This window comes from Pyricularia grisea, chromosome VI (genome assembly GCF_004355905.1).
Source record: "Pyricularia grisea strain NI907 chromosome VI, whole genome shotgun sequence".
NCBI lineage: Eukaryota > Fungi > Ascomycota > Sordariomycetes > Magnaporthales > Pyriculariaceae > Pyricularia > Pyricularia grisea.
The window spans coordinates 1105812-1129859 of NC_044974.1; the positions used below are offsets into that span (position 1 = coordinate 1105812).

Here is a 24048-nt window from a genome sequence, read left to right on the forward strand (position 1 = left end):
CGCGCTGTGGGTGAGGCACCCCAGGTATATGGCAACCATCACGGTAGACCATTAGTACCTAGGTACCACGGTGCACTCGGCCAATTCGCTGTCTTTTGCAAACATTCTCTTCAGAAGCCCAGTATAGATACTGCATTCTATACAAGATCTCATACACTTCAGAAATTCCGGGATCCATGACACCCTCGACACGTACTGCCCAACTCGCGCAGAATCTTGAAGCTATCCTGAGAATAGATTACTTCTGTTCTGTTATATGGAAGCTGCGTGAAGCTTATTATATGATCCCTTGATCCGCCTCAAGAGTCAATATACTCTGTTAAGAACCCTTTGTGGTGCCTCTTTTGCTACACGCACACCTGATGCCATGGATGTACCGAGCGAGGATAGCCATTTGGCTAGCAAAGAACCAAGTCTATCCATTCTGAATCTTGCACCAAAAAGGCTACCAGGGCCTTCCCTGTTGCACAACTTGATATCGGCGGTAGCACGCCTCGATGGTGCCTCCGCAATACATCATTTCGCGGGCGCACAAGGGGTTACACACTTATCGTACGAAAGTCTTCACCAAAAGTCAGACGTGCTTGCAGCCCGCATAACCGCCGCAGTGGCCGGCGATGCACTAGCAATCAAACAGCTCATTGTCCCAGTCTTGCTACCGCAGAGCCCCGAGCTCTATGTTGCCCTGCTAGCTATCCTGAAAGCCGGCGGAGCGTTCTGCCCTCTTAACCTGGACGCCCCGCCAGAAAGAGTTCGGTTTATTTTGAAGGATGTATCTGCTCGAGTTGTCATAACATCACAATCCCTTACAGAGACCTTCTCGGAGGAGCAAAATGATGTCAAAGTCATCGAACTCAGTCCAGATTGGGCTGACTCCCCTTTGGAGGATGGCTGCGCCCACAGCGACTCCTTTGCACATCGAGTCGCCACTCCCTCAGACCTGGCCTACGTTATGTACACATCCGGGTCCACTGGAACACCCAAAGGCGTCGGCGTCTCGCACGCTGCCGCGACCCAGAGCCTACTTGCTCATGATGAACACATTCCACAATTTCGCCGCTTCTTGCAGTTTGCAGCCCCGACTTTTGACGTGTCCGTCTTTGAAATTTTCTTCCCGCTATTCCGAGGAGTCACGCTAGTCAGCTGCGACAGACGCCTTATGCTCGACGATCTACCTGCCGTCTTGCGCCAGATGGAAGTAGATGCCTGCGAGCTCACACCGACGGTCGCGGGGAGTTTACTGAGAAAGAGGGAGAACGCACCGGGTCTCAAACTCCTTCTCACCATTGGTGAAATGTTGACCGGCCCAGTGGTGCAGGAGTTTGGGGGTAGCGGAGAGGGGCAGCAGGATAGCATTCTTTGGGCCATGTATGGACCAACGGAAGCGAGCATACACTGGTGAGTCGATTTGTACCCTGATCAAGGTTTATGGCCTTACTGACACACACACGCGCATAGCACTCTTCAACCAGCAGTCAAGACCGACATGTCCGTGAACTGTATCGGGTTCCCACTTTCCACGGTTTCCGCCTATATTGTTGCCATACAAACAGAAGGTTCCGAGTCAAACCAGCCTCCTGATGGTACCACCAAAGACCCAACTGTTCTTCCAGTGGGGGAGATTGGTGAACTGGTTGTAGGCGGATATCAGCTGGCTGAAGGCTATCTCAACCGTCCCGAACAGACCGCGTCTGCCTTCATCGATTCAAGAGAATACGGGAGGCTCTATCGTACAGGTGACAAAGCCCGTCTTCGCGCCGATGGACTCCTCGAGTGCCTCGGTCGTATCTCGGATGGCCAGGTCAAGCTCCGTGGGCAGCGTATGGAGCTTGGTGAAGTCGAGGCTGCCATCCTTCGTGTGGAAGGCTGTCATGGCGCAGTTGCAGCTGTCGTCAATGGTACCATTCTCGTCGCATTCTGCCTTGTCGATCCAGCTCAGGGGAAGGATCATATTTCCACCGAGTCAAAAATCACCAAAGCATGCGAGGATTGGCTGCCCAAGTTTATGGTTCCCAATGAAGTCTTGGTGCTAGACGAATTTCCCCGGCTTCCCTCGGGCAAGGTAGATCGCAAGGGCATGGTGGCCGCTTACGAACAACATAGGAAGGAAGCACAAGTTGTTGCAAGTGCCCCTGACTACCAAAGCTCTGTAGAGCAAAGGCTTTGCCAACTGGCAGAAGAAAGCCTTGGAGTCGCTGTCGGGCCTTCCATTCGCCTGTCGTCGGCTGGTTTGGACTCCCTTGTTTCTATAAAGCTCGCATCAAAGATTAGACAGTCGGGTTTCCACGTCAAAACTCTTGATGTACTGCAGTCAAGGTCAATCAGACACTTGGCGCAACTTGTCAGCGAGCTCCCAGGCGACAAGCAGGGAATGGGAGCTGTTGAATATTGGCCGATTGAGAGCGAGATCGAAATATCCCACCCACCATCAGACATCCCCTGGCTTATCCAGCATGGCGCTAGCCAGATTCAAGAAGTCATTTGCTGTACACCCATACAGGAATCCATGCTTGCAGAGACAGCAAGAAATCCTGATGCCTACTGCAACTGGGTCGAGTTGGAAGTTTCTGGACCATACAGCACCCAGGATGTGGTGCAAGCAGTTCAAAGGCTGGTGCAAGCCAATGAGATACTTCGAACAGGATTTTCCCAATCCGCAAAGGGTCAATTCTTACAGATTATATGGCAAAGGCTGGTTTGTTCCAGTGAAGGCGCGGATGAGACAACACTGACAATACCCTCTGGAGAAGACCTGCCATCTTCCATCATCTACATAATACGGCAACAAGTCAGTTCCGTCCAGCTCACCATCAGATTACATCATGCTTTGTATGATGGGTGGTCTATGGACATATTCGTCCGTGATCTCAACCTTTCTCTCCAGGGAAATTATCTGCAACCGCCCCGTCAATACAGCTCCATCGTCAAATACTATAACTCACCGTCTTACAACACCGCAAAGGATAACGCTAGGCAATTTTGGGCAGGGAACCTCTTGGGGTATCAACCGAGCACATTTCCTCTTCTCGTTACATCTCGAAATTCTGGCCCATCCAGGACGAGGTCAGAGACTTTCACGATAGATGTTGATCCCGATCGGCTCAAGGACCTGGCTAAAGACCTTGAAATAGGCAGCCAGATCATTTTTGAGGCCTGCATAATCTGGATTTGGAGCTTGATCATCGGCAGCAGCGATGTAGTGATAGGAACAGTAACCTCGGGCCGGACTCTGCCAATCCCTGGAGTTGAAGACATCATGGGCCCCTGTTTGGCCTCAGTCCCGACAAGGACGAAACTCTCCGACGTTCGCACCGTCAAGGAGCTCTTGGGCTACCTCCAAGCCACCAACCGCGCAATGCTCCCCCACTCAATATTGCCGCTTGCGGAAATCAGGAAGGCTGCAGGGTTGTTGCCATCTCAATCTCTGTACGATTTGCTGTTTGTTTATCAGGAGTCACTCCTCAGCACGTCAAACAGTAGCGCGACTTCAAGCGTCAGACAGGTCGCACATCAAGATTATTTGGAGACCAAGCTACTCTTTGAGGTTGAGCCGCGGTCTTCTGACTTTTTGCTCCGAGCTACCTATCACACGAATGCAGTTCCGGATGACTACATTCCTCTTCTTGCGGAGCAAGCTCGCTCTGTGATCCACTACATGGTCGAAAATCCGGCCGCATCGTTGGAATGTCTACGCGATGCTTTACCTTGTGCGATGGTCTCAAAGCACAACATCCGCCCGTCATTATACCAAGGATGTGCTGATCTGGCTCGCATGGTTGAGGCGACGGCAACGAACTTCCCCGACACGCCTGCAATTTGCTTCGCCGACATGATACCTGCCGCTGGTGATAGTCAGGTCCAAACAGTGACCTATCAAGAGCTCAACAGACAAGGAAACAGAATTGCCCACCGACTTCTTGCTTCAAACATCATGCCTGGAATGACAGTTGCAATCATTATGGAGAAGTCAATCTCGCTATATGCAGGCATACTTGGCATCCTGAAGGCTGGGTGTGCATACCTGCCCCTTCTCCCATCTACCCCGTTACAACGTATCGAAACCATTCTAGGTCACTCAGAGGCAACCGCCTGTCTTTGCGATGCCTCTTCTATCCACACCTTACGAAGAACACAGACACTTTGCAACTTGCTCGACGTATCAAATGAAGAAGATCTGGTGCAATTCCCAAACACCAATCCAGATGTCACCCCTGATGGTTCTCGTGTGGCAAACATCATATACACGTCAGGAAGTACAGGTACACCAAAGGGTGTTTGCGTAACCCAACTCAACATTATCAGCAATCTCGATGTTCTATCGCGGCTTTATCCTCTCAGCGAGGGGGATGACAAGCCAGGGAGACTCTTGCAGTCCTGCTCTCAGGCATTTGACGTCTCAGTATTTGAGATCTTTTATGCCTGGAAGATGGCGATGTGCTTGTGCTCTGCAGTAAACGACACCCTGTTTGCTGACCTCGAAAATGCCATCCGGAAGCTCAGAATCACACATTTAAGCATGACACCCACAGTTGCTGCTCTTGTAGACCCCAAAAATGTCCCCGGAGTGGAGTTTTTGGTCACCTCGGGTGAGCCCATGACGGACGCCGTGGCTTCCAAGTGGGCTGACATTCTCTACCAAGGTTATGGCCCATCCGAGACAACAAACATCTGCACAGTCAAGAAGATGAAAAGTGGCGACGTAATACAGCATCTTGGTTTTGCCTTCGAGAACACATCATCTTTCGTCGTGTATAGAGAAAGTCGCAACGGGGTTGTTGAACTGGTTCCTTTTGGCTGTGTCGGAGAGCTTTGTTTTGGCGGTGACCAAGTTGTACAAGGCTACCTAGGAATGCCAGAGCTGACCAGGGAGAAATTTGTCGACCACCCCGAGTATGGTCGACTGTACAGATCCGGAGACCTGGGCCGCATGCTGCCCGATGGATCTCTCGTGATCAGTGGCCGTGTTGACGACCAAATCAAGCTTCGTGGGCAAAGGATCGAGCTGAAAGAAATCGATTCTGTCACGCGAGAGTATGAAGCTGTCAATGCCGCTGTCACCATTGTTGTTCGGCGGGGTACAGAAAAGGCCGATCAGCTGGCGACATTTTATGTACCCTCATCAAAAGCCGAAGCATCAAAACATGCAGTGTCATACCAAGTGCTTGATGATGCCCAGAGCGCACAGACTCCTCCCGAGAACCAAGCTCTTTTCCATCTTTTGAGCTCTCGTTTACCCACATACATGATTCCAAATTACCTAATCTCCATCTCCATCATACCAACAACCCCGTCTGGCAAGGTCGACAAAGAAAAACTGCGAGAGACTTTCACACAGTTCGAGCAAGAGACACTAGGTCGACTGAGTGCGATGGGTGATGCAACAGAAGAGGTAGAGGAGCAGTGGTCGGAGCTTGAAACAGCTATCTCTCGGATACTGGCCACTACTCTTGAAATCGAGCAAATGGCTATTCGTCGTTGGACGCCGTTTCCAAGCCTGGGCCTGGATTCCATCTCGGCAATACCTGTGGCAAAACAGTTGCGAGAACTAGTGGGTGCCCCAGTACCTGTCTCGCAGGTTCTCAAAAGCTCATGTGTCGCCCGGCTCGGGCTGATCCTGGAAGCCGCCCCTATGCAGCCAGCTTCGACCAAGAATGGAAGTGAAACCCAATTCTTTGACAAAGAACTGCTTGGAAGCATTGAGCAAAACTTCAAGAGTCATCAAGACAGCAATGCTGGCCACCGTGCTGAAATAGATGTCATACTCCCATGTACACCTCTGCAGCAGGGCATGCTTGCAGCCTCGCAGACAGCAACAGCAAACTCCGGGTCATCGTATGTGAACCAAATGGTATTCAGGCTAGCGGTAGACCCGGAGACAATGCGGTCTGCGTGGGAAACCATGGTAGAGCGGCATTCTATCCTGCGCACCTGCTTTCTTACCACCAGTTCCTCAAGATATGCAATGGCGCAAATTATCCTTAAGAACTGGAAACCTCAGTGGCACATGTTCAACGATGGGGCGAGCCTCGATAATTGCCTCAAAGCTATGGCAGATGGTCTGTCGCAGCCCCTGGATTCTTTTGAGCCCCCGGTTTCGCTTGGCCTGGCTAATGATGACGGGACTAATACTTTGATCTTTACCTGTCACCACGCACTTTATGATGGAAGTGCTATGACCACTCTCCTCGATGAGGTTGAACAGTTTATTCAAGCTGGATCTTTGCCACCTTCGACAACTTCTTATGAACCTTTCTTGCGGGAAATCCTGTCTCTTCCGGACTCCGCAGACAGCTTTTGGAAACGACAGTTCTCCAATTTCATCCCCAAGACATTGCCAACGAGCGTCAAGGGCATAGAGTCCCATGGCTCTGTGTCACAAGTTATGGAGACCTCCTTGGAAATGATAAATACTAGACTCAAGGAGCTCGGACTGTCCCTCCTGGCTCTTTGTCAAGCATCATGGGCAACGGCTCTTAGCATCATTTTGGATGAACCAGATGTTTGTTTTGGGAACGTCATTAGCGGAAGATCCGTACCAATCGATGGCATAGAAAAGCTCATCGCCCCGTGCTTCAATACAATTCCCGTTAGGGCGGACCTCTCTGGCCTGAGGCGAAATATCGACCTAGTCAAGGTTCTCCAGGATTATGGCGTCGAAGCCTTGCAGTACCAATTCACACCTCTTCGCCGGATTCAGTCGCTGATTTCCTGCTCCAACGGTGCAACTCGTTTGTTTGATAGCATCATGTTACTGCAACAGCCTTCCCGGCAGCTGAATGGAAAGATCTGGTCGCTCGAGCGCGACGAGGGTAGCATGGACGTGCCTTTGGTATGCGAAGCTATTCCTGAGCCTCAGGAGAACAGCCTCGTTTTGAAGATTCACTACGATGGTGTCACCGCATCGTCACCAATGGCATCCTTTCTTGTGCAGTTATTCTCCCATATATTCTGCGAGGCTCTCTCATATCCTTCGGCGGCTCCTTTGACGCAGGATGCACTTCCTGATGGCTTCAGACAACAACTTGAGGCTTTGGAGTTAGACCTTTCTAGTTCAACGTCTACTATCGACAACGATTGGACTCAGATGCCAATAGTTGCAGAGAGTTCGTTGATTTCCGAGACAGAATCATGCATTCGCTCTATACTAGCAAAACTCGCGAAAGTGCCCGAATCGGCAATTCTGTCGAATACCACTATATTCCAGTTAGGGCTAGACAGTATCAGCGCTGTCCAGATTGCCTCTGCTTTGCGGCAAGAGAATTTTCAAGTCTCGTCGATAGACGTCATGGAGCATCCTACATACTCCGGTCTGTCTCGATTTCTCGACAAGAACAAGAAAAGAGTTTCTCGAAGCACAAGCCCTTTGTATGACCTCAACAGCTTCCAGAATGAGTGCGCGAAGTACATTACAGACAACAGCCAATACCGTCATACCGTTGAGGCAATACTCCCGTGTACGCCTTTGCAACAAGCTATGCTGAGCGAGTTCATCAACTCTGATGGCAACAACTATCTCAACTTTCTGCATCTCCGTCTCGGCAACAACAACACATCTGCAGATGATCTGCTGAGAGCATGGAAGAATTGCTCAGACAGTTTCGAGATGCTGCGGACAGGCTTCATTCCAATCGACCACAAAGACGCTTCATTTGCCATGATCAGATACCGGGAATGGGCTAGCAAAGTGACCAGTGTTCCCAGAGAAGCTATTGCAAATTTCTCTGTTGATAAGTGGCGCTCAGAGGTGAAAAGCACGGTATATAACAACCTTGACCGGCCTCCGTGGGAAGCAGTTACTTTAGATGGAGAGGCATGCGTAGAAGTTCACCTCGCCATCCACCATGTCCTTTACGACGCGCAATCTCTCAAGACTATCCTGGATTCTTTGGCTTCATCAGCTACCCACAAGCAACCAGTGGCTCGGAATGCTACAGTTGATGTTGCAGTCCAGGAGATTATTTCCCAGTCCACAGTTGGCCAAGAGGATGCACAAACCTACTGGCGCAGCTTGGCCTCCGAGACGGTGATCAATCGATTCCCAGTCATGACGCCCCTGCGCGTAGAACAGCGGTCTATCTGTGTGGAGTCGCATTTGAGCAGCACAAAAGTTTCTCTCCTGGAAAACTCGCTCAAAAAAGAGGGCATCACCATGCAGGCTGCGATACAGGGAGCGTGGACCAGGATTCTCAGCTCCTATCTCGGAGAGTCCTCCATGGTGTTTGGGACTGTTCTTTCTGGCCGTAATTCTGGCGCTACCAGATCGGCTGCTTTCCCTTGCATCACCACTCTTCCAGTAATTGCAGAAAACAAGAGCCTAAACAGGAGTTTGCTCGAGAGTTTGATGGATAGAAACAAGAACCTACATCGTCATCAACACGTACCAATGACGCATATTCAAAACTGGCTGGGACTTCCGGAAACAAGACTATTTGATACACTTGTGGTCTATCAAAAGCTACAAGATGAGACAGGACAAGATCCATCGAACATTTGGGAGGTCCTCGAAGACAAAGCTACAGTCGATTATCCGCTCTCGTTGGAAGTTGAGTCCCGTGGCGATTACCTGCACTACCAGCTGACGTATTTCAATGATGTTTTACCCCAAGAACAGTCTGCGTTACTCGTCAGGCAATTTGACGCGGTTCTGACACATTTGGCCCTTGAACCTGAGGGCTGCGAGGATGACCTATGGACGAAAAGCTCCTCTTTGTTTTCCATTACGCCAGCTGCCGAGCCAGAACTGGCCTCAGATGTCAAGTTTCTTCATCAATTTGTGGAGGAGGCGGCCCAGCGTTACCCTCATAAGGCAGCCCTGGAATTTGTGTCTGCGCTTGACGGCTGCGGTCCTGTATCACGTACATGGAACTTTGCAGAACTTGACCAAAACGGTAACCGAGTCGCCCACATTCTCGCTCCATACACCAAGGTCGGTGGCATTGTTGCCATACTTTTTGATAAGTGCCCTGAGGCATATTTTGCGATTCTTGGGATACTCAAGTCGGGCTGTTCCTTTGTTGCGTTGGATCCAGCAGCACCTGCTGCGAGGAGACAGTTCATAATTGAGGACTCTGGGGCCTCGGCTCTCATGACCGACGTAGACCGGGCTTCAAATTTGGACATTAACGTCTCGGTCCCGGTACTAGGGCTGGATGAGGACTTTATTCTTTCGTCGCCATTCACCCCTTTGACAGGCCGACAGGCTGAGCTAAGCCCCCAAGACAGGAGCTACTGTCTCTATACGTCTGGCACCACCGGAACACCAAAAGGCTGCGAGATTACGCATGAGAATGCCGTACAAGCTATGCTCGCCTTCCAAGACCTGTTCTCTGGCCACTGGAACGAAGACTCCAAGTGGCTGCAATTCGCTTCGTTCCATTTTGACGTCTCTGTTCTGGAGCAGTATTGGAGCTGGAGTGTTGGTATCGCCCTTGTGGCTGCACCCAAAGATCTCATCCTGGAAGATCTGATCACCACCATCTCGAGTCTGCAAATCACCCACATAGATCTGACGCCTAGCCTGGCGCGCCTGGTCCACCCGGACGATGTTCCATCGCTCTGTAAGGGGGTGTTTATCACCGGTGGTGAGCAGCTGAAGCAAGAAATTCTCGACGCCTGGGGTGACCAAGGCGTCATTTACAACGCTTATGGCCCGACAGAGGCAACTATAGGCGTCACAATGTACCAACGTGTGCCCCGCAACGGCCGCGCATCCAATATAGGCAAGCAGTTCCTCAATGTCGGATCGTACGTGTTTAAGCCCGGCACCGAGGTTCCCACGTTGAGAGGAGGCGTGGGTGAGCTTTGCGTATCCGGGAAGCTGGTTGGCAAAGGGTACTTGAACCGCGAAGACCTCACAACAGAAAGGTTTCCGACTCTTGAATACTTCGGCGAGAGGGTTTATAGGACGGGAGACCTCGTCAGGATTCTCCACGATGGCTGCTTCGACTTTCTCGGGCGTGCGGATGACCAGGTGAAGCTCCGTGGACAACGTCTTGAAATTGGCGAAATCAACCATGCGATCAAGAGCGGCATATCGCAGGTTCAGGATGTGGCTACGCTGGTTATTCGCGATGAGAACAAACAAAAGGACTTTTTGGTATCTTTTGTAGTTGTGGATGACGAGAGGGATGGTCCCGAATGGCAGGGTCAGACTCTACAACCAGTGTTCTCGCCTGACGCCGCGACCCTGGCTCGTGATGTGCAGGACGCCTGCCGAGCAAAACTCCCTGGGTACATGGTACCTACCTACGTCCTGAAGCTTCCCTTCATGCCACTGTCATCCAACAACAAGGCAGAGGTGAAGCTGCTTAGATCATTGTTTTCTCGTTTGACCCAGGACCAGCTAGTCGCGGCGTCTTCGGCGGGCGCCCGTACCGCTGCAGATTTAAACGGTGAAATTGCCCGAATTTTGATTGGCACCCTCCGGAACATGCAAATCCTCAGCTCCGGACAGGAACCCACAGCAGATATCAGCATCTTCGAGCTTGGTATAGATTCCATCTCAGTCCTGCGCTTGTCCAGGGCCCTGAAGCGTGGGGGTCTAGCTCAAGCCACTCCTGCTCTGATCCTGAAGAACCCTGTCCTGGGCGACCTTGTTCGAGCTCTCCAGTCCGAAGTGACTGCCAATGACACTGGTGCAGTTCTCGAAGCCAGACAACTCGTCGAGGCTTGCCAGCACCTCCATCGGTCGCGTGCCTGTCGGGCCCTGGGCGTTTCTTCGGAGCACATTGAGTACATTGCCCCCTGCTCGGCACTACAACATGGCATGGCAATTCGGTGCAAGACAGAGGAGCACAGAAGCACGTACTTTAATGTTTTTACTTTTGAGCTCCGGCCGGGTGTTGACATTGCACGGCTCAAGTCCTCCTGGCAAATTATCGTCGACTCGTTTGCGATTCTGAGGAGCAAGTTCCTCGTCTCTTCGGAAGGGTTTGTCCAAGTGGCCCTGAAAGAGATGCAGCTTCCATGGACTGAACTTGAAACAAGCACTGATGGCCTAGAGGGTCAATTGCTTGAAATGTACGACCAGTGGGTTGAGCGAAACTCACAAAACATCACGTCGCCGCTCGAGCTCCTTCTTATCAAAACCGAGGGCAAGAATATCCTCAGACTACAGATCTTCCATGGACTCTATGACGCCAATAGTCTCGGCATGATGATTGCCAAAGTGGCGGCTCTTTATTTTGGCACAGAGGACATCGAGTCTCGGACCACCTTCATCGATGCCCTCATCCACGGCCCTCTGAGGAATTTTAACCACACCAAAAGCTTCTGGGAACATCACCTGAGCGGCGTTGCACTGCAAAGCCTTCCTCAACTCTCTGAGCGACCTACATCTCATGATATTGGGCTTTCTCGGACCCTCAGTTTTGCTTCCCTGGAGCCTGTCCGGCAAAGGCTAAACGTCACACATTCTGCAGTTATCCAGGCTCTCTGGCTCTCGGTTCTGCAATCTCGCTACGCCAAACCCTTGACCCTGGGTGTCATTGTATTCGGGCGTGCCATCGACGTTGAGAACGCTGAGCACGTCGTCGGGCCCTTGTTCAACACTCTGCCCTTCCACTCGGGGACTTCTACCAGCGGGAGCGAGACGTGGGCCTCGCTTGTGCGGACCTGCCACTCATTCAACACGGCCACGCTCCCGTTCCAGCACGTCCCGCTCCGCGATATCCAGAAATGGTGCTCAGGGGGCAGGCCGCTCTTCGATACTCTCTTTTCCTGCCAGAGAGAGCCGCTTTCTTCTGTTTCGGCGGCCGAACAGCTCTGGACTGAGGTCTCTGCATCCTCGGCTCTCGTCAGTTCAGACTATCCACTTGCGTTCGAGGCCACCCTTGCCCATGATGACCGTCTCGAGCTCCTTCTGGTCGCACAGAAGGGATTCGCAGATGAGGATGTCCTCTCGACCATGCTAGACGAATTCGAACAATCCATGGCCATGATTGCCGGGAACATGGACAGTGTGATTGGGTCACTTGACGGTGGTCTTGCTCCCGAAAGACCCAGCCATGAGATAGGGGATGGACAGGCCACTTTGAACCAGTTCGAGGTTGAAAAGACGAGTTTTGCGTGGTCAGACGAGGCGTCTCTTATTAGAAATGAGATTGCAGCTCTTGCAGGCGTGTCGCCTGAAGAGATGAACGAATCAACCAGCCTACTGGAGCTTGGACTAGATAGTATAGACACAATCAAGCTCTCGGCACGACTGAAGAAGAGTGGAATTATTCTCACCAACAGCCAACTCGTCAAGGGCCAAACGATTGCACGGTTCACGGACATTCTCGGCCAGGTCAACAAGACAAACAACACAGTCATGAGCAACAGTGCCGGCGACAACGCAGCTTCGAGGGTTTCAAGCCTGACAGAAGCGCTTAGGAAGCACATAACATCCCACATCCAGAATCTGGACTTGGATCAAGTGCAAGCCGTGCTGCCGCCGACCCCGCTGCAGGATGCCATGGCTGCTGACATGTTCCAGTCGGGCATGCGGCGCTACTTCAATCATGATGTCCTCGAGCTCCCTCCAAATGTGGACATGGAGAGGCTTGGGTCCGCATGGCAATCTGTCGTCGATCATTCCCCTATCCTGCGTACCACTTTTGTCGAGGTGGAAAGTCCCGAGTTCGACTTTGCCTATTGCCAGGTTGTGCATGGGAAAATTCAGCTGAGCTGGAGCCAGCAAGAGGTGGCTGCGCAGGAAGAGTTTCGTCAGATCATCGAAAGCATCCGCCGCCATGCTGAAGATACGGGAGGCTCAGATGGTCTGTTCAAAGTGACACCTGTGTGCCTTGGAAAGCAGAGATTTGTCATTTTGTCCATTGCCCATGCTCTCTACGATGGATGGTCACTTGAATTGCTGTTGCAAGATGTTCAGGACGCATATAATGGTCACTATTCGCCTCGGCCCGCTTATCTAGACTATCTTGGACACATCCTCGAGTCTGCCACGGAAGAGTCCAAGGACTTTTGGATCGACACACTTACAGGAGCCTACGCAACGACCATCCAGCCTCGCAAGCTGCAATTAGGAAGTAGGAAGGCCAGCGATAACACCAAGCCGAGGGAAACTCCAATTCACCGCGCCGAATTGACATCCACCAAACCCGCGTCGGAGCTCTCAGCGTTCTGCAGACGTCGCGCCGTCAGTCCGCAGGTCGTTGGACAAGTCTGCTGGGCTGCGGTCCTGAGTCGAAGAGTCCAGTCGCTGGATTTAACATTTGGTTGTGTTCTGTCCGGCCGCGAGACAGAGTCCGCCGAGACCCTGATGTTCCCCACGATGAACACGGTGGCCGTCCGCGCCGTCCTGCACGGCACGATTGGTTCTCTACTCCGGTACTTTCAGGAGACCATGGCCGGAGTGCTTCAGTATCAGCACTTTCCACTACGCAAGGCACAACGTCTGGGCGGTAGTCGGAATCCGGACGGATTATTCAATACGCTTTTCGTCATGCAAAAGCAACGGCGCAATTCTACTTCCGAGCCTAGTGATCTGCTCATGACTTCAGTCGACGGCACTTCGGCAGTTGAGTACCCGGTCTGCATCGAGATGGAGATTGTTGACGACTCGGTCATCTGGCGCACAGCCTGCAGCGATGATTTTCTCGGGAAGCAGGATACGGAACAATTATTGCGTGAGCTGGATCAGGTACTTGCTTTCCTTGCCGAGTCCTCGCCGGACCTTTCAGTGCTTCGCTCAGCAACATCACGCCCTGGGGTCGCCGGTAGTGATATCCTGGTGTGTGGACTTGATCCCTTCAGGCTCAAGGCTCAAAACACAGCATCTTCGACCACTGCCATGTCTTCACAGACTGACGTGTCGACTCTTATCGACGTGGATTCAGACGAGGAGTGGACGGATATTGAACAAAAGTTGAGAACGGCGCTGGCAGAGGTGAGCGGTCTGCCGCAGGGTGCTGTCAAAAAGTCGTACAATCTCTACAACATCGGCCTCGACTCGATCAGCGCCATAAAAGTCTCTTCTCTGCTGCGAAAGGCGGGGATCCAAATACGCGTCAAGGATCTACTCAGAGCTGAAAGCCTGGTTGATATGGCCAAGATGACTGCCAGCTTGGAACAAGCCGTTCCCGAGTTGCCCAAAAAGACCATGGCCATTGGCCCCGCAGAACTTGGTGTCTATGAGCCATTGGTTCTTGAGGCCGGCTTGGCCAAGGAAAGCGTAGAGCGGATCATTCCTGCTACTGCGATGCAGGCTCACATGATCTCCCTATGGCAAAAGACGGACGGAGCTGTCTTCTTTCCCGAGTTTCAATACCGATTACCTGAAAGATATAATGACTTCACACTCGGGATACTTCAACAGGGGTGGAGAGACATGGTCTGCGAGCTGACCATCCTCAGGACCGTCTTTATCGCCACTAATAACAGGGACTTTCCATTTATTCAAGTAGTCTTACTTCCAAACGAGCCCTACCAACAGCAGACATTATCCTTGGGTGACGAGCCGGGCCAGATCCAAAGCGATGTGCTCTCCCTTCCAATGGTTTACTTTGCTGCCAAACGGGAGTCGGAGGGTAGTGCAACCAGCCCCTGGATAATAACCATCAAGCTTCACCATGCTCTTTACGATGCCTTCAGCCTTCAAAACATAACCCGTCACTTTGGGGAGCTGCTTGCAAGAGGGAGCTCAGCACCTTTCTCCCCCGCTCCTGATTACACCGGTAACTGGAACGCCAGAATCACGTCAGAGGACTCCCAGGAACTCAGGAACAGCCGCAAAAGGTTTTGGGTTGATTATCTCCAAGGGGCAACCTCGACTACCTTTGCTGGTATTCCGGCCGGCCTCGCCAGTCAGACCGCCATTGATGCCAAAGCAAGAATCTCAAAATTTGTGCCTGGCGCGGTCTCAACCATTTCAGATATACAGTCAGAGTGTGCGAGCCGCGGTGTGAGCTTCCAAGCATTGTTCATAGCAGCCACCGCCGTGGTGATATCCGCCCCGATCTCTGCAGAAGGCTCCTCTGCCAATGACGTCGTCTTGGGGCTCTATCTCGGCCACAGAGACGACCAGGACAGCCATCAATTGCCATACCATCCCACGCTGAGCCTGGTGCCGCTGAGAGTCCGCCGCGCGTCCGTCGGCCGCAACCTGTTCGACGTGGCCACCGAGGTGCAGCGGGACCTTTACAACATATCCGACGCTGGCAACGCCGCGGTCGGCCTCTGGGAGATCCAAGACTGGACCGGGGTGCAGGTCGACTGCTTTGTCAACTTTCTCGGTTCGACTGTACTCGACGAGCAGGACGAGGACCGAAGCAACGTTCCGGAGCCAGTGGGAGATGGCACCGCCCTGGCTAGTGTCGCACGGGCTACTATGCACCCTCAAAACTACCATTGGCTTCGGGAAAATACTGTCATTGACGCATTCAAGGTAAGATTGAACCCTATCTATTCTTTTCGGCTGAAAGCCCGAGCCCGAGAAACTTCTAACAACAACGTACAAACTTAGGATGCTGTCGATATTGAGGCTGCCTTTGACAACAAGAATGGCCTTGACATTGGTGTCTTTGGACCCGGAGGCATGCTGAGAGATGAAGAAGGGGCCACGCATGTTATCTTGCGTCTTGTAGAGGTTATTGATGCCCTGGCCAGACATGATTGAATTGGCAGTTGGCCGGGTGTTCACTGGGAATCTTGTAGCTTTGTTTCTTCGTCACATATTTTGGTTCTGTCACATGGTTTCTGTGTAGTCATCTATTTTCGTTTTGTACTTTTTACATAACATCGGTTGAGCGTTGCTTGACATATCCTCATCTCGCATGGAATACATTATCTCCTTCTGAATGAGGCACCGGGGATTTGTCTTCTAAAAATTGTGATATAGAACTATGCAATCTACAAGTATGTGATGGAGTCCCATGTGATATGTTTGCATCGTCTGACATCAAGTTTTCAATCTTTCAGAAAGACTAGGATTAACATTACTTTCCACAGCTCAAGTGTTGGTGTAAATATGATGATTAAACAGTGGCAAGTCGGCAGTGAAACAGATGACAATGTAGCTCACAGCCTGCAAATACATTGGTCGTAGCGTCATGTCTTGTGGAATACTGCAAATCATATAAAAACTTTCAAAATGGCAGACAATTCACTTCGGCTTTGATCTACCCAATAGTATTTTGTATCATTAGATATATCACTACCTGGTACGTTTGCATGTTTATGTCCGGTAATCGCCGTTGATCGTGCTAAGACATGAAGCATCTCGTTAGCATCTGTTGCCACCATTACTGCACCAGGCGGGCCGAGCCTTTGGCGGATACACTTACACATATTCATGGCTGAAATCGCAGGTCCAGTATGTACCCTCAGCCTTGCCAGTGCCAAGCCTGACAAGGATCTCGAGGTCTTCCGCCTTTAATATCTCGGCAGCACGGACCTCATCAACCTGTTCAGGTTCACCATCAACCAGTAACTTGAGTTCGGCTGTGCCATCTGTAGGAACAAACGAGACGTTTGTCTTCTCCGGTACGATCTGTGGTGAAAGAAGATTCTCAGTCAGTCATACAAAAAGTTCAAGAAAAAATAGGTTTACCCAAAAACCTACTTTATCAGAAACATCGGCAACAACCGCCGATCCCGGCTCAGAAATCAGCGCGTAACCCGTGGCACAAAGGATACGACCCCAGTTTGCATCCTTGCCGTAGAGTGCAGTCTTCACCAGGGGCGAGCGGGCAATGGTGCTGGCCACCTTCTTGGCCGTCTCCTCGCTGTCAGCCTCCACAACGCGGATCGTCACAAACTTGGTGGCACCTTCGCCATCACGGACAATGAGCTTTGCGAGATCCTCGGAGAAGACGTTCAAAACATCACGGAACGCGGCGAAGTCGGGGGATGACTCGGAAGCAATTTCCTTTCCGCCAGCGGCGCCGTTGGCCAGCAGGGCAACCGTGTCATTGGTCGAGGTGTCACCGTCAATGGTGATGCTGTTGAAAGAGCGGTCGACGGCGTTCTTCAGGAGGCTTGGGAGGACCGCAGGGGCAATTGGAGCATCTGTAGCAATGACGCCCAGGAGAGTTGCCATGTTGGGATGGATCATACCGGCGCCCTTGGTCATGCCCGCTATGCGGTACTCGACGGACGGTGACGACGGCAGGGTGAAGGAGCGCGACATGAGCTTCGGGAAGGTGTCAGTGGTGCAGATGGCGGTAGCGCATGAAAGCCAATGGGCATGTGAGGAACCCAGACGGGAGTGAGCCTCGGGCACATTGTCGAGAATCTTCTTGATGGGCAGGCGCTGGCCAATGACGCCTGTGCTCATGACGATGGTGCCGTCGCCGCCCAGGCAGCGGTCCGCCTCACGGGCCATGGCCTCGGCGTCCTCCAGTCCGCCCTTGCCTGTCACGGCATTGGCACAGCCGGAGTTGATGATGACACCATTGACACCCGAGTTGCGCTTCCTCTTCAACAAGTCTCTGCTGAAGGTGACAGGAGCGGCCTGGAACCGGTTCTTGGTGAAGACTGCAGCTGCGGCACAAGGTGTGTCCGAAGTAACAAATGCCAGGTCTGGCTTGGTGGTATTACTTGGCTTGACTCCCACAATTGTGCCCGAGACGCGAAAACCCTTGGGGTAGACGCCCTTGGTCGGTACGTACTTTTTCTTGGAGGCTGGGATGGAGTCGGCAGTGGCAGAGTAGCAGCGTGTTTGCTGCTGGGCCAAGTGCCTCAATTGGCCCCAAACGGCCGTGGAAGTGCTTTTGGAAGCCATATCTTGATCTATAAGCGCTCCTAGATCAAGCTGCAAGATCAAAATTAACCCAAAAGAAAAGAGATTGATGTATTTAAAGCCCTTTTGTTCGAGTCACCTCCAAGCCGACGTTTTCGCCCCAAACTCGAGCACTTTTCGTCAATTGCACCAGGGACCCACCGGTTATCGGAGCCTGTAGGGCGTACGCCTTGACATCTACATCCATGTCAATGCCGAGCCCCAAACCCACATCAGAGCTGGCGCCACGAACCACTAGCCACCAAAGCTCCCCACTTCCAGGCACCTGCTAAAAAGCCCGCGCAGCAGGGCAAAATTCCAGCAGTTTCTAAGCTTCTCCCTCAACTTATTCCACACGGTCTTTCTTTCGAGAAAATGACACGCTTCAATTGGCACTCGCCAACCACAATATCAGCAGCTTTGTCTGTTGTTGCTCTACCACGCGTTTGCTCCGTTGCTACCTGAACAAACCTTTACTCTATTTTCAAACTTGGATTGAAAATATCCATTTGACAATTTTTCCACCTCGTCCTCATTTGCTGGACCAGCGCAAACTACGTACTTTGATCTTCAAAAAGACGTTTGCCAAAAACCCCCCATCGCAACCTCGAAAGAGCGCGATACCCTTACAGTAACCATGTCGGATCTCTTGGATAGCTACTGGGCGGCGCCGCCTGTTGCTAGGTACGTTTTCTTTTTACCTTTCTTTTTTTTTTTTTTTTTTTTTTTTTCATCACGCCCTCACTTCTTCCCGCGATGACCTCTCCCGTCCCTAACCATTGCCATCTCTACCACAGGAATGTCGCGACGGCAGTATTCATCTCCACCATCGGCATGTACTTTGGTCCACTCCCGGCCGCATGGCTATACTGGCAGCCTGAGCACCTCATGATGATCCCGCCGCAGATATGGCGGCTTGCGACAAACTTCCTGCTTGCAGGCCCCAAGCTCGGCATGGTCCTTGATCCATACTTCCTCTTCTCTTACCTCAGACAGTTGGAGGTCGGGAGTGTCAAGTTCCCTAGGAAGGAAGATGTGGTCTGGTACCTAGCGACAGTTTCGGGAATCATCCTGGTAGGTCGTGTGCACCCCATTGCACTTTTTTTCCCCACTCCCATCGTCCCCGTTTGCACCCAAAACTACGTCTCCGTCACCGGAGTTACCTCTTATATCTGCCCGGATAGTGCATTGCCTCTTCTGCTATCACGGTTCCTGGAAAAGAGGGAGATCACCCTTACATCCTGGGCCGGTCCGTCATTCGCATACCTCAAAGGGCCGGTTCGGGGTGTAGGCATGGTGGGATGTCTATATGGATGACTCGAGTCGATTATTTCTCTACCTCGCTCGGGTGGTTTTCTTAGCTCCCTACATTTCATCACTTGCACATCCATTTTTGTGATTTGCCTAGGATTTTTTGAACATTGGTGGGGTCTCATGCTGACTTTGCGACGAAATCCAGATCCTCAACACCATCTCGGGCACGAACGCACCCTTCTGCCTCCAGGCCCTGATCCTCTCGGTCGCCTACACGGCCACCCAGGACCAGCGCGGGCAGTCGGCCGGCTTCTTCTTCTTCACCATCCCCGCCCAGCTGATCCCCTACGCCATGATGTTCTCCACGCTGGTCATGGACGGCCCGGACCGGCTGAAGCTCCAGGTCATTGGCCTCTTGGCCGCCCACATCCACGACTTCCTGTACCGCCTCTGGCCCGAGTTTGGCGGCGGCAAGAACTGGCTCGCCACCCCGGCCTTCGTGTCGCGTCTGATCCAGACGACCGCCAGGGTCGAACAGAGGGCCTTTGGTACGGCCCAGTACGCTGCCGCCCCGGGACGCGCACCGGCGGGCAGGGCTACGGGCGCTTCGGCGGGGAGTGGCCCGCTTCCGGACTCGTGGAAGACGCGAGGCGCGGGTCACCGCTTGGGCTGATGCGCCTTTTTGGGCGATTGTACTGTAGCATAGTAAAGAGGAGCGTAGGCTTATCGATCACCTTCATGATGATGAATACAGAACATATGATTCTTGATAATTGAAACCATAACCATGGCATTACATGTTGTTCTCCGAGTATGTTGATTGTGTACCTGTGATAATAGTTGACCACGGTCGAACAGTTGGCTTTTTGAATACCTTGGTAATGTCATCACCGGGTTTGTACCCAAGACTAAGAAAAAGGTCCTGTTATCCCTCTACTTATATATACCAGATCCGGTGTCCTTCGCCTCGAAACTGGGGCTCACCAGGTCAACCAAAATTCAGATACCCAAATCATTAAATACCCATCATCAATCATCCATCATCCATGAACAAATCACATATGGCAGCAAATCCAAATAAACAAACATTCAGAACAATATGCTCGTGTTCATTTCTTGTGATGCTAACGAAAAGAGAAGAAACAAAAATGACCCTCATCCACTGTACAGAACAGTCTTCCCAGTCGCAATGGGCATGTCTTCCTGTCTTGGCCTCGTGGCGTTCACCGTCTGCCTAATCACCCGATCGTTGGTTGACGCACTGCTGATCCCGTTGGACTCATCTCTGCCCCTCGTCGGCGGCCGCCCGTCACGGGATGCCGAAGACGAGCGGCTGCCCGGCGCGCTTGTTCGCCCAAAGTGGCCCACACGGCCGGCGGCATCTGTCGGCGTAGGCTCTTCGACGCTGATCCGCGGGGGCGCGTACTGCTTGGGCACGCGGACCCGCGGGATGGATGGCAAACCGAGCGACGGGATCTTGACCGCCGGCTGAGGTGGTGGTGGCGGAGGGTTCGCGGGGTCGAATGGCTTCGCTGCCCTTGGTGGCTTCTGCGCAGGCGGGGGCGGCATGGTGTGGCCCGGCCTGTCGTCTTCGGCGGCCAGGTACTTCTGCATGGCGTATGAATCCACCGCCGATTTTGCTGATGTAGATAGCGAAGCCGGTAGTGCTTGTTCAGTCGTAGTCTTAGTGTAACGTTGCTTTGATGCGGGAACGGCTGAGAGGGTTATGGGTTCGGGAACAAGGCGTGGAGAACTCCGGGGTGATGTACGGCGGGTAGTCTGTTGTTGTTGTAGGTGTTGAGCGGAGAGTGTTTGAGTTGATATCGGTCTTTGCTGTTGTGAGTCTTGAACGGCAAGTGCCTGGTTTGATATGGATTGTAGCTGTAGGTTTTGAGATGATGTTGCGGTATTACGGGATCCCCTAGAGTCTGTGCTGTTTCGCTGCTGTTGCTGTTGAGCCATGGCAGCACGTGGGATGTACGCTGGGTGTGCAGGTAGCGAGTCCGCTGGGCCGATGTGGTTGATCATGCCGTACTGCTGGGCTGCTGCCCTTTGCTGGTATTTCTCCAGCTGGTCGTAATATTCGCCCGAATTGGTATAGTTCCCGCTCCTGTTGCTGTTGAGACCACCGCTTCGAGGTGCATCACACGGCTCGAAGGAAGTTAGGCCAATTTCCCTCTTGTAGTCAGTGGTGTAGCCATGACGACCACCTCCCGACCCTGGGCCGCCACCAATATTCAGTGCGGTGATGGAACTGCCACCACCGTTTGGCGAATCTGCGTTGGCCCTCCGCTCTTCTTCAGCCTTCGCACGCTTCTGTTTGCGCCAGTAGACCACGAAGAGACCGACGCCAAGGAGTAGAACGAGAGCTGCGCCGATTGCAATACCAATGATGGTACCTGTGTCCATATTTGTTTGGGCCGGGGGAGCAGGACCGGTCTCTAGCTTGGGCGGGTCGGTAATATTTACTGCGTAGGATGTGAACAAGCTGCCCGTCAGACCAATAAGGTCGCCTGCTTTGGGTCGCTGGACGCAGCCGGCGTCTAGGGCGACCATGACTGTATTTCTGGTGTTAGCCCATCTCATAACCCTGCAGAATCGAATCCGAATTTGCGGGTTGGCTATCACCTACAATTAGAGAGGTATTTGCTGTCGGGGGCGTTCCACAAACAGCTGGTGCAAGACTTGATTGCCCATGCCTTCATCTTCTCATTGTCGGCGGAGCAGTATTCCAATTGCGTGCTGCTTTCCGCTTTCAAGTCACCCTCCCTGAGGGCGGTCTTAAGGCCACCGCATGAGCTCGGGATATCGCAAGCAAAAGACTTGTTCTGAACTGCTGATGGGTAATTGTAGAGACACACATTTGCAGCGTAGCGCAGGTTGTCTTTGGCCAGTTAGTGAACTTTCCCCAAACATCTCTCACGGTGCTGCTGCTCCAAAAACACCCGCTGGTATACTCTAGAAGAAAAAAAGAGTCTCATGTGCTTGTTACTTACAGAGATACCACATGAGATCCGTCTCTTCTCCGCTGGTATACCTGCTCGATTGCAAACATTGCGTGCATTCCTTGAACTTCATGCCCTTGACGGTCCTTGAATCGTAATCAGGATCCTCACAAACGATGTCCTTGGCGCTTGTCGTCGATCCATTCGCATCATTCGCATCGCCGTCGGTACGGTCCTGGCAGACCGATGCACATGGTGATCCCGGGGCAACTTGGAGGGCTGTGGCTACCGTTGACAAGAGACACAAGGTGAGAAAGGTCACTGCCAGGAGCCTCCACCACGTTGTTGATATTGAGGACGGCATGATGGTTAGATATTGAGGGTTGGGAGATGGAGAGTCGAAGGGAGTCGGGAGGTGTGACTGGTATCACGACACTATCATGGTATACGGCTCTTCAAAGAACAACGTCTCTGACTTGCTGACAATTTCTGGCTTTCTTCACCTTCGAGATGGTAGACTCGACAGGTGGGTGGTACGATAGTGATGATGGAGCACCGGGCGGAAGGGGACCAGAAGAATCACCCGGAAGGTAAAAGGTGCGTACCGGCACGGCATATGTATGTATTAAGTGAGTGTGGGACTCGGTCGAGCCGGGCTTAGCCAAGCGCTTGCTCGTGGTTGCCCCTCGGCTGCAGGTGGGTGGGCGAAATTCGCCATGGTTCCTCTCATGCCTTTACCGGCCAGCCTGCAGCCGCCCAGTCGTAGATGCACACCCATATTCGAAGGATGGGTGTGTGTAATGACGGCATCAGAAGCCGATGGAGAAGCGCCAGCCAAAGAACTAGACCCTCATCTCCAACCACCAATTTCTTACCAGCGATTAGCTTTGTAAGTAGGTACCTACCTTACCTACAGTCATACCGTACTGTAGACCATATGTCAGGGTCGTACTGACCCAAAGATCCACTTACCAATTCAAGATCAAATAGGTGTATTATGCAGTCACCCATGTTCACTAAGGCGGTCCCGCGTTATCGTTTCTCATAATAGCTACGGACTCTTCCCGATCCGACCAGGGGTGACTGTTGTCCAATGAGGGGTTCGTGGTACTTTGATCATGGGCGACGGCCTGTCAGCAGTCAGCCATTGTAACCGTACTAGGAAAGAGGTAGAGGACATCTCTGCCCAGCTGGTCGTTTGCTTTGATGTAGCCAATTAGAGATATGATAAGCTTGGCGGATACTGGAGCCGGCGCGTAGATCAGGCCATTCTCTCTGGGCGACAGGGGGCTGCGAGCTTCTGAGTGGTCAGAAAGAAGGGATCGTCGGCAAGGGATCTGGTGTATTGTAGGGTTAATATTGGGAAAATGGAAAATGGGAGCGCTATTAGACTGATCCAATTGATCAAATTCTTCCGCAGACGCGCCCAGCCAAGGCCCTAAGGTGGCCGCTCAGAGAGGCCATCCCTTCCTTCAGGGCACGAAATGGATTTATTCGTAAATGGAATCAAAGGCGATGCTGCGCGCGTGTGTTTGGTTATTAGAGTGCTTTCTTCCTTTTTTAAACAAAAAAGATTCACAGCGGCAACTCGCATGTTTTCATCTTGTGTAATCATGGTGCAGGGCAGCAGCCAAGCTGATCAACCATTTAATTGACTAAATCAAACGACCGGCGATATAGCAGCGGGTTGCAGGTATACATTGGATGGATGTACCTTGGTACCGTAAGTACTGTAAGGTAGTAATCACAGCAGCCGATATCAATATGGGGGCAAATGTGAAAAATATTTCACGTCCGGACACGGCCAAGGGAATTTTCGGTTGGTCGGTCCCGATTTGCCTCCGATCCTTGGCTTGAACTTGAAGGTTGCTTCCAAGCTACGCGATTTTATTATTTGAAATCACTGTTGGTTGTTCTCAAGTTGCGCTAAACACAACAAAAAGTATTAACCTTCAGCTGCTGCATCGATGTGGCGCCGATATAATTCGCCTAGGGCTATCAAACGGTTATGTTGCGATCCTGGCGGTAAGGCGGTTCGTTGGTTTTCTTTTTCTTTTCCTTTTTGCTTTTGTTTGTTGGGCCTGTCGACGTGGCTGGACTCAAGAGAAATTTAGCCCCACGTTCAATCAA

The 24048-nt window shown here is 52.1% G+C and overlaps 4 protein-coding genes across 4 annotated transcripts; 2 read left to right on the plus strand and 2 right to left on the minus strand.

Moving 5' to 3' along the window:
- Positions 1-367: 367 nt before the first annotated feature.
- PgNI_11462 (uncharacterized protein) lies at positions 368-15790 on the plus strand (the record flags this gene model as incomplete). The annotated part of the gene is made up of 3 exons (XM_031131429.1): positions 368-1398; positions 1459-15385; positions 15464-15790. 3 exons carry the CDS (start codon positions 368-370, stop codon positions 15614-15616), a joined length of 15111 nt encoding a protein of 5036 aa, XP_030976891.1. The 3' UTR covers positions 15617-15790.
- A 321-nt stretch (positions 15791-16111) lies between these two features.
- On the minus strand, positions 16112-17867 carry PgNI_11463 (uncharacterized protein). The gene is made up of 3 exons (XM_031131430.1): positions 16562-17867; positions 16284-16489; positions 16112-16202 (listed from the first exon to the last, which is right to left on the minus strand). The coding sequence occupies exons 1-3, from the start codon at positions 17720-17722 to the stop codon at positions 16175-16177; spliced, it is 1395 nt and encodes a 464-aa protein (XP_030976890.1). The 5' UTR covers positions 17723-17867; the 3' UTR covers positions 16112-16174.
- Positions 17868-18073: 206 nt separating this feature from the next.
- Positions 18074-19743, plus strand: PgNI_11464 (uncharacterized protein). Its single transcript, XM_031131431.1, has 3 exons — positions 18074-18403; positions 18517-19006; positions 19179-19743. Exons 1-3 carry the CDS (start codon positions 18357-18359, stop codon positions 19644-19646), a joined length of 1005 nt encoding a protein of 334 aa, XP_030976889.1. The 5' UTR covers positions 18074-18356; the 3' UTR covers positions 19647-19743.
- Positions 19744-19856: 113 nt separating this feature from the next.
- On the minus strand, positions 19857-22477 carry PgNI_11465 (uncharacterized protein). The gene is made up of 3 exons (XM_031131432.1): positions 21970-22477; positions 21606-21857; positions 19857-21531 (listed from the first exon to the last, which is right to left on the minus strand). Exons 1-3 carry the CDS (start codon positions 22280-22282, stop codon positions 20129-20131), a joined length of 1968 nt encoding a protein of 655 aa, XP_030976888.1. The 5' UTR covers positions 22283-22477; the 3' UTR covers positions 19857-20128.
- Between the last annotated feature and the right edge of the window lie 1571 nt (positions 22478-24048).